Below are 14,714 nucleotides of genomic sequence, written 5' to 3'. Positions count from 1 at the left end.
GAAAATATTTCTATGAGGTTCTTTTCATTTCTTTTGATCCTTCAATATAATTTCTATACTACTGCCACAGTAATGAAGGTCACTAAAACTTATACCAGGAGAACAAATGGAAGAGTTTGGTTTATCAATTAAAACTTTGTAGAGGACTTATCAAATAAGGGATTTTATAAGCATATTTAATTTTATCTCAATATATGATAATTTCTCAATTGCCAAATTAAGGGCTGTAATATAGATAATAATTTGATTTATCTTTTGTATAACTGCTTTAACATAATATCCTATTATGTAATTCAAGGAATAATACAAAGGGCTGCTGCTGCTAAGTCGCTTCAGTCGTGTCCGACTTCGTGCGACCCTATAGACGGCAGCCCACCAGGCTCCCCCGTCCCTGGGATTCTCCAGGCAAGAACACTGGAGTGGGTTGCCATTTCCTTCTCCAATGCATGAAAGTGAAAAGTGAAAGTGAAGTCGCTCAGTCGTGTCTGACTCTTCACAACCCCATGGACTGCAGCCTACCCGGCTCCTCCGTCCATGGGATTTTCCAGGCAAGAGTACTGGAGTGGGATACCATCACCTTCTCCGAATACAAAGGGCAGTAAATATTAATACTACACAATGCCTTTTAGACAGGGAATACTGAATTTTAAGGTTGCTTTTCTCAAGTGAAATAACTGAGTTAAATAGTTGAGTATAATGAAGGTGACCTTATAGCTAAAGAATAAGTCAAAATTTTACATAGAGTTTCATAGGAAGGAAAAATTATACATTTACAAATTTTGATAAAAGATTACTACTTACATAGAAAGAAAATAATGTGTTAGTCCTATTTAGTACTTTTAAAAATTGTACAACATTTAAAATTGTGCAAATGACTAACATTTCAACAATGATTTAATGTTTTAAAGAAAATAAATGAGAAAACAGAATAAAAAATATATATGTGAAACATATATATAATGAACAGAAAAGTTAATGGCCAAGTATTTTAAGAAAGAGGAAAAAAGAAGCAGGCACACACAGAGAAAATGAAAGTGTGAGAATCAGATGGCTCAGATAATTCACACATCTAGTTCATCTCTGACTTTAGTGAAACCATCAGTTAAGTGACATCATTGTGCCAACCACAAAGAAGAACTCCAGGCCCTCTGAAAAATATTTTTCAAAGCCCCAAGGAAATCCAAGCAGTCCCTGAAATTTTTTTCCAGTTTATGAAAATTGGATTCCTATAAAAGAAAAATGGACCATTTTTACTGCAACAAAAACTGATTTGTAAAAGCTGGAAACAGTTTAAAAATTCTCAACATGAGGTTCTTGTTAGTCTTGAAAAGTAAGAGTTATAATAAAAAAAAAAGGTTCAAAAATATGGTACAGATACATTGTATATAAGGGGGAAAAAAGCCAGTCTTACTCCTATTATTTTTAATTAGCTTCAATAGCAAGTTCCAATTTACTTTCTAATACCAGTTCAGGTTTTGGGAGCACAAGATTTACATCTGATCTTCTGAGAATGGCAACCCAATAGCTAATGCCTTGGAGCCCTAATATATTTTGCATTACCCCCTAAATGTTGGGAAATTCTGGTGGCAAGAGGTTCAAACTGATAGTGACACATGTCTAAAACTCGGGATTCGCTAACTGCCAGTATGTATTTTATCAAACACCACGTCCCTCTTGTAGAATAGGATGGATGAGCTTAACAATTTTCACTGGTTTCCAATTAAACTGCCTTGCTATATTACACAAATGTAGACATTCATATTAAGAAGGGCACCCTGACTTGGATTTTAAGAAACATACAATTTGAACTGTTTAAATCAGTCTCTAAATCTGACTCAGTTTCCCCATTTTAACAGATTTATCACATTATGAAATGTGGTCATTTTAGAAAGAAATAATTTTTTTCTGAACAATTAAAAAAAAAACTCTTATACAAATTAGAAATTTATTCTTTACCTTGCAGAAATTTGGGATCATATACTTCACCCGAACCCACTAAAACTGACATGTTAAAAACCCACAAAGACTGAAAAGTCACAAGTACTGGCTGAACAGCATGCCACTTGGCACTGTCATACTCTTTCATGTTCTCAAATCATTAAAAACATTTGTAATTATAAACATTCACATTTTATATATTATTTTAAAAATTATTACTATTCCAATTAACTTGACATTGCTTGTTAATCAAAGACATATGATGAACAGGGAATGAATTTTTAAGTCATGTGGACAATTTTCCTCATTTAAAGGAAAAAGAACCTCTCAAAATAGGTAACATCTCCTGTTCTTAAAATCAGCTTTTTCAGTACTTAAAATTTAATCAAGATATTTTTCTTTCATAATTAACCCAAATTCTTCATGTTGTTCATTAAGTCTGTTTATTCTCATTTTAACAGTAGAGATGAAGAATAAGAGTTCAACATCTGTTTACATTTTTTTTTAAATCCCACTTTGCTTAAAATCAATTAAAATGAAATATTTCAAAAATATTATTTTAAGTCAATCATACTTGATCTAATAGGTTTTATATTTACCTATTAGATCTCAGAAACCTAAAGGTAGCCATTAGTTTAAAATTTCACATCTGGGACATTATGCATCTAAATTATCATGCCAAAATATGTGAATAATTGTGGAGCAATTTAAAATAAAATATTTGTAGAATTAAAAAACTAAGTCAGACTGAATCCATAGTTACTACAAAGAACAACATAGGAATTCCATTAGAAGACAATCCTAACCAACCAAAAATAATTGCATATCAATAAAAAAATGTAGCAAAGAATAACTATGAGTTTTTGGCTATATTATAAGCTTTCTTTGTATCTCTGTTGATAAAATTTAGAGTCTCCTTTTATTTGATCTGTTACCTACAAAAAAACTAAGGAAATTCACTGTAAATTATTTCTTCTGGAAATTCAAAGAGAAAATGATATAGTTACTATATTTATGGCCTGAAAAATTAAAAAAGACAAGAGATGAAAGACTTAACTTTCTCAGGGGAAGTTCTTTTTAAAGGGAAATCTCAATTGGAAATGATTAAAATAAATAAGTATACCATTTTTTTTTTAATTTGAAAAAATATATAGTCTACATGAAGTTTTATTAACTAATCCTTTAAGCCAATGTTACTGTCATGTGTCTTTTATGATGTGAAAGAAGCTACTTATGTTTTTTTAATGTTGAAAAAGAACTAAAGGTGCAAAAGTAAGAGAATTTTCCCAAAGTCTTTTTATAAAAAGAAACTTGTTAACAGAACTGAGGAATGAAATTCTGAAATCTTTGGACACAGTACAAAACTTAGTCAGTGAGTATAGCCATCTCTCAAAACATACAATCAGGTTCTTAAAAATCACATAACTATACAAAACATTAGGTCTTTCTCAAATAAGTAATGCATGGTTAGTTTGCCTTTTTTAAGCTGGAAGTATATGCAGGAGACACAAAAGCAATGTTTTGTCCATAGTGAAACATAAATGGCAGAAAAATTAATCTTAAATGCTATCAGCAAAAATCTTCAATATAAACACTGAGACTATATAGCAAAATAATTTCTTCCTTTTCGAATTATGTTTCAGAAAACATTTGTACAGTGAACTGTCATAAAATGGAACATACTAGTTATAATAATTAAATAGAATCTCTAATTATAACTAATAGACATCAGAAGTAGTCAAAAGCCATATGCTTTCTGGTATTTAATCATGTTTAATTTTTTTTCCCTAAGGCAAGTAGTTTCTTACCATGACAATCCAGTGCACCGATGAAACAATTTCTAAAGTACTATTATTTACTTAAAGTTCACTAATGGCTACTGAACTACCCATAAGGATACTGCATTTCATAAAATACTCCTGTATTTTCCACTATGCTTTTAAATTTTGTCATGACCATCAGTGAATTGTGAAACCAATACAGTGGGTCGCAATCTGCATTTCAAAAATAGAATAGACTAAAACAGAACATATCATTGTGAATTACATGCAGTAAGAGTAACTGCTATTTTAAGAATTTTACTACTGAATTAAAATGGTTAATATAAAGTGATGATTCAAGAGTTATAACACACTGGTCATAACTGTATTTAAAAGAATTATTTTTAATTTAATTTTTTAACTTTTTTTTAACACCAAAAACATTTTGCATTGGGGTATAGCCAATTAACAATGTTGTGATAGTTTCAGGTGAACATGCAACTGTATTCTTAAACACACACTGTATTCTTATTCTCCAAACAGAAATATTTATGTTAATAAAATATGTAATTTTAGAAGAGAAAATTAAATCAATAATTTAAAGAAAAAAATAGTCTTAAGGGTAAAAAGACTATACCTATTCTTTGGACCATTTTAATGTGAAATTGCAATAATCATCCTAAGTTAAAGTATTATACCTTAGTAATGATATGAAGGGAAAACTATTATTTACAGTTTCTGGCAAGATTTTAAAAATCTATGAGACCAGTAATGAAGCAGAATATCTGTTGGGGGAAACTTTATTATAATTGTACAACAGAGCTGGCATGCCAGGTTTTTTCCTTAAATATTTTATTTGAATGCCATGCAAGGAGGAAAAGTCCTTAATTTAATCAGAGCATCAACTTTTTAAAAACAATGGTGTCTGAATAATTGTTAAAATACATGTATTGTGTTCTTATTTTATAGGATTTGGAAAACATGAAATAACCTGCATCATTAATTTGTCAAAAGCACTGCCTATTTCAACAGACAGCTTATATTTTCCAAACTGAGGAAATATATATATATTTTTTTCTTAGAACTGTGATATCTTCATTTTTTACATGGAAAAATGTGACTTTGTAAGTTAATTTAAAATCAAACAAGCATGTTCTTGAAAATATTCAGGATTTGTTTTACTCTTTAATGGAAAAAGAAAAATGGGAAGTGATGAGAGAATTTTAGCTTTTTAAAATCAAGGGAAACACCATATACTAGATTTTTCTTGGAAGTCTATTTACCTGCCAGCAAATGAATGCTGCCCAACTACATCTCCGTTTTGAAGGTGATAATCATTGAAGAAATCTGGACTCATGGCTCCTTCAGAGGCAACTAATCCATCTAGAAAGAAAATAGTAACTAATGAAACATCTTTGTAGGGAATAAAAAGGAAACTATTCTATTAAGTAACACAATAGAAAATAACCTGTATATTTAATCCAGAAGAAAAATGTTAGCATGATGTTCCATTCTCTCTGAGAGTGTGAATGAATAGCATACATACTTAAGTGTTCTGCACATTTATTAAGCATCTACTGTGTTGCAGTGGCTTCCCTGGTGGCTCAGTCAGTGAAGAGTCTGCCTGCAATGCAGGACATCAGGTTCAATCTTGGATAGGGAAGATCCCCTGGAGAAAGAAATGGCAATCCACCCCAGTATTCTTGCCTAGAAATTCCATGGACAGAGGAGCGTGGCAAGCCACAGTCCATGGGGTTGCAAACAGTCAGACACGATTGAGCGACTAAACCTACTAAACCTATGTTGCAGTACTATTTTATTACACAGATGAATAAGACACGATCTCTACCTTCAAGGAGCTTATAGTTTTGTGGAAAGACAACAAAAGATAGGGGGTGAGAAAGGATAGAGAGGAACAATAAGCCTTTCAGGCTAAGAAAGAGAATGAGTAAGGAAATAGAACAGACAGTAAATAGCATGGTTTTGGTATAGAGCAACCCTCTAATATATTCCACATTCTATATGCGGGCAGCTTCATTTGTGTAGCATGAGTAGGGAATTATATATTTCAAATAAGTTAATTTTTATATAAGCAATGCTTCACACAGACACACACACTTTGGTGTGTGTGTAATATAATTTTGTAATGTAAATACATTTTACATTTACTGTGTTTTTACAAAGTATACTGAATATAATTTAAAAACTTCTTGATAACTCAATCTTCATTATAAACATCAACCATAATATAGTAATGCCCTAGGTTATGAGATATATTGGACTATCTATACTAAATGGTTACACTACCATGCTTTTTAGTACTTATTTCTTTGCTTATAAAGTGCTCCTTTTCCTAAACCTAAGAATTTATTATTACTTCTTGCTGATTTTAGATACTGCTTTCCCATTTGCTCCAATCTAAGAATTCAGATAACCTATTTTTGATAGAATTATGTATAAGTTAAGAATAAGAAGAATCTGAGGAAAAAGGATCTCAGTAATGGCTTCAGGGCTGTCCTATATGGCTCTTGTAATTACTACTTGAAAAGCTCCGAGACTTTCTAAAGTTTAAAGTATTCCGAGTTGGCAAGTGACCTCTAGGTAAATGTTGGCTAGGTTGTATCCACAACATTGTTTATAAATTTGGCACACAGTAAGCAAGCTATTTAGTAATGAGATGATCATTTTACACTTACCACATGCAATAATACTTTGCTAGGTCCTGTGGAAAAAATTAAAATACACAATTTCTGTTTTCAGGAGTTTTATGTTAAGTGAAATATAAAACAGACACTTACGATGCAATCAAATAATATATTTTATTAATAAATGATTATATAACAGGAAGGAATTTATGTGTCAAATGAGTGCTGGAGGTGAAAAAGCTATAGATGGATTACTGTGTTCTGCAGAGGTTAGAAGGTCCCAGTTGGGAAGGGAGGGAGGAAGAGGTGTAACTGATTTGAGTATCAATAGACAGTTTGGAATTAATGATAAAATCTGTCTAAGAGTAAGGGTGTTAAAAATCAAGTATATGGTAAAATTAATAGAGCTTGCAAATGAATAAGTAAAAATAATTTGTATTTCCATAACACTATCCATTTGCTATATGGATATATAGGCTTCCCTTGGGGCTGAGCTGGTAAACAATCCACCTGCAATGTGGGAGACCTGGGTTCAATCCCTGGGTTGAGAGATCCCCTGGAAAAGGGAAAGGCTACCCACTCCAGTATTCTGGCCTGGAGAATTCCATGGACTGTATAGTCCATGGGGTCACAAAGAGTCAGACATGACTGAGTGACTTTCACTATTTGCTGTATACCATATATTAAAGACTTGTATTGGTATTTAGTTGTTGAATTGTTAATCATACCTTTGGTAGTTACCTTATTACTTTAGGAAATTTAAAATACTTAAGAGGAAGCTTAAAAGTGTGTAATATTTAGTCTAGTTTCTGTGCCCTCTAAAAGCTGAAAATTCTATAAACCAAAAGACCAGCTAAACACAAAAAAGTTACAAAAACAAAATTATGGGAATGCCAAGACACCACAGATTGAAAGTTAAGCAGCTAAAAAAATTATTTTCTATCCATCTAAGACTCTGTTAAGGTCTGGCTAAAATTAACAAGGTTAACACTGCAAAAATCAACAGGTTTCTCTGTTAAATTAAAACCAAATAATTACAGATCAGGTTTTATGAAATCTGCCAATTTTAGAGGAACAAAGCAAAGTAAAATGTCAAAATAAAATGTATACCACACGTTGAAAATGAATACAAAGATATTCAGCATGCCAGAGAATAAAAGATTCTAACACTCAGAAATATAACACTCAGATAAAAATACAACCAAATAAAAATACCTGAATTATACTTTACAAGTTTATATTACATGAAACATGATCTAGTGAGGTGAACCAGATGAGGAAGAAATTAAATGAAAAACTACTGTTAAATTCTCAACATCTTCATTTTGATTCAAAGTTCTCATTGTCGTCAAAGGGAAAAATGAGTAAAAAGGATAAATGGAATACAGGAAGCTACAAACAGGGATTTTATCAAACAGAGATGATACTAAAAAAAACCAAAAAACTTGAGTTTAAAGATTCAGCCAGAAATTTTTAAACCCAGAATATACCTAGTTTAATAAATTTTATAGGCCTAGAATACAGTTTAGTAATAAAATAAGCCTGATACTATGTGAATAAAAAAGGGTAAATTTATACTTCTGAACTTAATTTCTAATAATTTTAAGACACTGCAATTCATTCAATAAACTACACCTTGTACACTGTCCTTTAATGACTTGACAAAATTTAGGTAACTCTCATGTCTCATTGGAAAAGACTCTGATGCTGGGAGGGATTGGGGGCAGGAGGAAAAGGATATGACAGAGATGAGATGGCTGGATGGCATCATCAACTCAATGGACATGAGTTTTGAGTGAACTCCGGGAGTTGGTGATGGACAGGGAAGCCTGGCGTGCTGCAATTCATGGGGTCGCAAAGAGTCGGACACAACTGAGCAATTGAACTGAACTGAACTGAATGTATGAGTAATCATTCTTCATTAGAATGAAGTATAGAAGTTAAATTATATCTTAAATCTTCAATACAGCAGTTTAACTTCTTTGGAACTATCTGTTTCTCAGTATTCTGTATCCGAAATTAATAATTCTTTTATAGAAATACTGGAAAAGAATTATGCATTGTTGACTGAAATCATGTATTCAAATAAATTCAGGAGTGTCCTTCTCAGGCTTCTACTTTACCTCACTGGTTCAAAGATAGCAACAAGGAATCAAAGTCCATAGTCCATGGAGTCGCTAAGAGTTGGACATGACTTAGTGACTGAACAACAATGAGAATAGCAATACAGCTTTACAGATTATACTTCCTCTGTGGGTAAAAGTATTAAAGCAAACAGCAGCAATTTCATAATAGAAGGGAATTAGTAACTACAACCACAATTAATTTAGACTAAAAAAAAATAATGTAATTATAAAGATGTTAAATATATTCCTATTTCCTATAACAAAACAAAGATTCATTTTTAAAAAAATGGCAAGAAAGAAACATACGTTTTCACATATTTAACTGTTGGAAAATACAGAAGGCAATACTAATGACCAGGAAATTGTTGTTCAGTTGCTCAGTCATGTCTGACTTTTTGCGACCCCATTGACTACAGCACACCAGGCTTCCCTGTCCTTCACCATCTCCCAGAGCTTGCTCAAACTCATGTCCATTGAGTTGGTGATACCATCTAATCATCTCATCCTCTGTCATCCCCGTCTCCTCCTGCCTTTAATCTTTCCCAGCATCAGGGTGTTCTTTAATGAGTTAGCTCTTCGCATCAGTATTGGAGCTTCAGCTTCAGCATCAGTCCTTCTAATGAATATTCGGGATTGATTTCCTTTAGGATTGACTGGTTGGATCTCCATACAGTCCAAGCGACTCTCAAGAGTCTTCTCCAATGCCACAGTTCAAAAGCATCAATTCTTCAGTGCTCAGCCTTCTTTATAGTCCAACTCTCACATCCATACATGACTACTGGGAAAACCATAGCTTTGACTAGATGGACCTTTTTCGCAAAGTAATATCTCTGCTTTTTAATATGCTGTCTAGGTTTGTCATAGCTTTTTTTCCCCAAGGAGCAAGAGTCTTAATTTCATGGCTTGTAGTCACCATCTGCAGTGATTTTGGAGCCCAGGAAAATAAAGTCTGTCACTGTTTCCATTGTTTCCCCTTCTATTTGCCATGAAGTGATGGGACCAGATGCCATGATCTTTGTTTTCTGAATGTTGAGTATTAAGCCAGCTTTTTCACTCTGCTCTTTCACCTTCATCAAGAGGCTCTTTAGTTCCTCTTCACTTTCTGTCATAAGGGTGGTGTCATCTGCATCTGAGATTATTGACTAGGAAGCAGCAAATACTATTTCATTTTTTAATAAAAGATAAGCCCAGGGTATTACTGGCCATTTAGCTTAACTTCTGTGGTTGAAAAACTACTAAAGTTGCCTTTATCAGAAGCAGCCCTAAGTTTCACGGAAACTCAGAGACAAATAAGATGGCTCAAGCATCTAAATAAATCTTTAGTATTACAAATTTCTGATGTTTCTGAAGATACAATTGTACATAATAAAAGACAAGAAACTACCACTATCTGGGTTTCCATGACACATATCAAGAATACCACAGAGATTCTTTTAGTTGATGAACTATTTATGAAAAATAAAGTAGATAAAGAGTACAGATGCCTTGATATGAGAACTATATCAATGTAATCCTTGCTGTCAAGTGTCTACCATATTCAGGCTACAGGTGTAAAAAAACAACCACCACGAGGTTATCCAATGATAACATTTCACTCCTCAAATGCTTCAATTTATTTTTCCATTAGCTGTGGCTGTTTCTAAATTTAGATATATAAAAAGATGTACAATTTAGATTTCTCACAAAGCTTAAACTGTAGATTTCAATTGTATCTCACAGAAAAATGTTATGATTTTCATTTTAAGAGGTTAATTTAAATGAATTGATTTTGGAAAAAAGGAATAATTTTTTAGAAATCTGTTCAGAAGCTAATGTATTGAAACAACAAAGTTAAATACTGAGGTGGTTAAAAGCTTTATTCGTTTTTGGAAACTGCTCATTGATTCACACTGAAAAGTAGCTATCAATTTTCAAAGCAAGAAACATGATTCTAAGAAATTCTGATTTCTATTATCAAAAAATTCATATCACATATATTTTACATTATTTTACTTCATGACGATCTCACTAGGTAAGGAACAGCTGCTTGCCATTACTGAACTAAGAAATTCTGGTTAGTTGAAATTAATGATCTACTCCATCTGGGCTGAAACACAAAGCAGATTTCATAACTACTGTTAAGTTCAGTTAGGAAGAAATCTATTTAATTTTGAAAGTAAAGTACCAACTTTCCAGGACTGAAGTACCTTAAATCAAATATAAAAATAATTCAGCCTTATGGGCAATATGCAGAGCATACAATTATGAAAACATATGAATGACTACATAGTAGGAAAAAAAAGTGAGCCATTTATTCAGATACAATTACCTTCAATGCCTTTTATTTCCAACCTACTACAGATCTTAGAAATCTTTCCTTCATCTCTTCAACTAAATGAGTTCAATAAAGTAATTAATATTGGCAATAGTACAACACATTAGAAGGCAGAATATGCAACAACTTAGGCTCTAAGTACAGAATCCCTGGACAAAGGAAGGATGGCACAATCAACAGGGGTATAATAAATGTAAGATTCATGTAAAAATTAAATTTTACCTTGAAAATACTAGCACAGTGTAGAATGAAAAAAACTATTGTTATAAACTGTCTACATCTTCCCAATCAGAGAATCAAATAAGGGTTACTATTTCAAAACTAAAGCAAGTGAAAGTCACTCAGTCATATCTGACTCTTTGTGGCCTCATGGACTATACAGTCCATGAAATTTTCTAGGCCAGAATACTGGAGTGGGTAGCCTTTCTGTTCTTTAGGGGATCTTCCCAACCCAGGGATCAAACCCAGGTCTCCTGCATTGCAGACAGATTCTTTACCAGCTGAGCCACAAGGGAAGTCCAAGAACACTGGAGTGGGTAGCCTAACCTTTCTCCAGTGGATCTTCTTGACCCAGGAATTGGACCGGGGTCTCCTGCATTGCAGGCAGATTCTTTACCAACTGAGCTATGAGGGAAGCCCCAACTAAACCAAAACCATGGCAAAATGAGACTGTTAAAATTAAATACACTGGAAAATAAAACATAAATTAGTAAACTATATATTTAAATAAATACAGAATAGAGAAAAATACCACATTTTCAAACAGTAGTAAATCTTAAAGATGTCATTTTAAGTTATACATTCTAGAAAGTAATAAATTAAGAGCAATTTTCCTTGTTTTAATTTTCCTTGTTACAGCCTTTTTAATGGAGATCACATCAAAGACTACCTTGGAAAAAAATAATGATGAGTTAATAGGTTTGCTTGGTGTGTACTGATATTATGTCTAAAATCATTAGCAGAAGACCATTTACATACTAAAAGAAGTGCTTATAAAGCTTGAGAATGAGCAAGGTGGCAGACAAAAAACACCTATAGCATACATTAAAAGTATTTATTTTTGTCTTGGTTATCATCTTACCTGAGCTGTAGAAAAGGTCAGGTCTCTCGAGAATATCTCCTTCATGGATATATGGCTCAATTCGATCATCACCATACAAGTACTGCTCACTCTCATCCATCTGACGACTTTCTACCATCTCCAGCCACTGAGAGTTATGCCAGCGAAACTTCTCACTCTGAATTTTCTTGGCCCATTCTTCATCATATTCCTATTGTAAACAAATAGTCAATTATTTTTATAAGTTTATGAAGGAATTTCTTTGATACTCAGATAGCAGTAATTTTATCTTACAAGAAGAGAATTTGAGGGGGCTTTTGTTTCAGTTAGAAGAAACATTAAAATTACCTTTTTGGAATAATGTATACAATAATCAATAGAAATCAATTTATTACATATATTAAAGACATCTCTGTTTGGATTACCAATTGCTACTGCTGATGGCAAAAACTAGAAAAGTTCAAATTTCACAAATTCTTTATCTAAGTATCACTAGAATTTACGTAAGCAGTCTGACTTAAACTTCCAAATAGTTTTGTGACTATAATTATGTGGCACTAATGACAGGTGGTTAAGCATTAAAATTATATCTTTTGCTATATCTTTTTGTTTAGATAACATTTTCACTAGCCAAAAAAAAAAAAAAAAAAAAGCAACATTAAAGTATTTCTCCTAAAAACTGAAATGGTTTACTACAAAAAAACAAATAGAATTTAATTCAATTCTGTTTCAACAACAGAATAATAATGTCTTATTTGGTCATAATTATTTCTTTAAATATCTCCTGTTTGGCAATGAACTCTTGAGGAGCAAAACAGTGGCTTATTCACTGTATCTGTAACATCTGTTCACAGAGAAGTTCATTGGTGGGTGTTTCTGAAGGACAAGTAGACAAGTTATAAATATTAGAAAAGCTACAGCTGAACCTATCTAGCTTCACGGGCTATGGCTACTTCTGACAAGTATATTCACTTAAAAATCACTGGACAGTACCATGGATTACTTGGAAAAAAGACTTCTGGTATTTCTTGTCATTCTAATCACAGGTTCCTTAGTATTAAATTCCTCTGTCATATCTTTAACACTTTTGTTTATACTTTTTTTTTTTTAAGTTGGAAAGGTTCCAGGCAATACTATTGTCCTCCAGTAGTTGAAATGATTACAATAACTTTAAATGCTGAGCAATTTTCATTCAAAGCTAAGTAAGGCTCAAATCAAAAACTGTCATCACAGAATAAATTTCTGGGATGTAAGAAGAAGTCTGAAATTTTATAATAAATGTAATTATTATTATCAAAATTTTTCTTGTTAAATTTGAAATTTCACATTATTGGTATATCTCTTAGCAGTGTCAGCTGTCATGCTGTGTGTTCTATAGTGCACAACTCTGTAACTTGTACCCCCACAGATCAGCATTCTGAAATCCCTACCCTCAGCTATCTTCTGTTTCTATCCTCAATGAATTTAGCTTAGCAATCATGGCAAAGTCATAGTTTCTTTATGTCTTAGATTCTAAATTTATAGATACTAATCATCTGGTATGGTATAACACAAGGAACATTGGATAAGAACCCAGGTCTTATCCTGGGTTCTCCTTCTAGGTTTGATACTAACAGAAGTATGCAACTTTGTAAAAATATTTCAGTATCTTTTGGTCTCAGATTCTTTAATTATAAATCAAATCTAATGTTTATTCAAGTCCTAATGTTCTTTAAATAAAAATCAATGATTAATACCATTACTTCATAAAGCTGTCGAAATAACTATCCATCTGCCAAACTGAAGAACAGCAGCAATATATGGAGTTCATCTTTTAAAAATTACATAGCAATTCTAAATGAATACATAGTATCAGAAATTAAAGAAATTCAACATGTATCAATTAAAACCAATTCCCTTTAACCCCTCTCCCCCAAATCTCTACTTTCCTCTTACACCACTACCTCTTCATCATCAGAAAATAACTCTGGGAACTCAGATGTCATAGCTCAAACACAGCCAAGAAATGTCATCCAAATTTATCAAGCTATTGTGGAAATACTCTAGAAAAACAGTTCTTTTGCTTCATTTTTGAAATGCTTCTTTTCACAAGGAGTGCACCCTAACATCCTTGCTATGGAACTTTAGTTTGTCTTGTATTTAAAAGTAAACATGCCTCATCTTTTATTTTTTTCTCTTCTCAGGTCGTGACATTATTATCTTAAGCACTAGTTTTCAAAAACTCTAAAGCATCACTAAAGACTTATGGCTTGATTTTAGGTGGAATGTGCCATCCTTTTTGAAGTCCTATATCATTTTGTTTACTACTTAACCACTGAAACGTTATGAAGCCTTAACCAGCCTATTATCAGAGCCTGTTCACTATCAGGAAAACTCTTTTGTCACTGGCTTCCGTCACACCTTGTATCTGATTAACACACTATAGGGTAACATAGAACTACATAGATCTGCTTTGTGTTCTAATGTAACTGATGGAAAACAGATTTCTCTTTCTCCTTTAATGTGGCAGCCCCCTAATTGAGAATGTAATATGGTTTATTTAATACAATTCTTCGTACTAAATTAAAGCAGATCTAGAGTAATTGAGTTGCTCATTAAGGTTACGCTATTAGCTGCTAAAAAGATGCCTTTTATATGTTAGAAAATACTTCTTTCCAATGATATGTATACACAGATATACACGTAATAAAACACACATACATAATAGAGTTGTTGATTTTTATGCACATACTACCTACTTCTCAGTAGTACTGTCCCAAAAGTTGCCCTTTAGTCTTGACTATGGCATTCTCTAACCAGACCTCAAAGTAAAATTATCTCTTCAACTCTGTTTAAAGCACTGAGGAGGCTTATCTGTGTAATATCACTTCA

General features: G+C 32.6%; 1 protein-coding gene across 3 annotated transcripts in view; it reads right to left on the bottom strand.

Annotated features, from left to right (window-relative positions):
* KIFAP3 (kinesin associated protein 3) overlaps positions 1-14,714 on the bottom strand; it is a 152,299-nt gene that overhangs the window by 23,735 nt on the left and 113,850 nt on the right. For all 3 annotated transcript variants that reach the window (XM_086344758.1, XM_086344757.1, XM_086344756.1), the window contains exons 18-19: positions 11,865-12,054; positions 4,982-5,081 (exon numbers count right to left, since the gene is read on the bottom strand). In XM_086344758.1, the coding sequence (XP_086200884.1) occupies positions 4,982-5,081; positions 11,865-12,054 (290 nt within the window). The remainder of the gene's footprint in view (positions 1-4,981; positions 5,082-11,864; positions 12,055-14,714) is intronic.

This window comes from Bos grunniens, chromosome 16 (genome assembly GCF_055505025.1).
Source record: "Bos grunniens cultivar Pamir isolate PY7600 chromosome 16, Bosgru_T2T1.0, whole genome shotgun sequence".
NCBI classification, from domain to species: domain Eukaryota; kingdom Metazoa; phylum Chordata; class Mammalia; order Artiodactyla; family Bovidae; genus Bos; species Bos grunniens.
The sequence above is the reverse complement of the archived record's forward strand: the minus strand, read 5'-3'. Positions and strand labels throughout refer to the sequence as shown.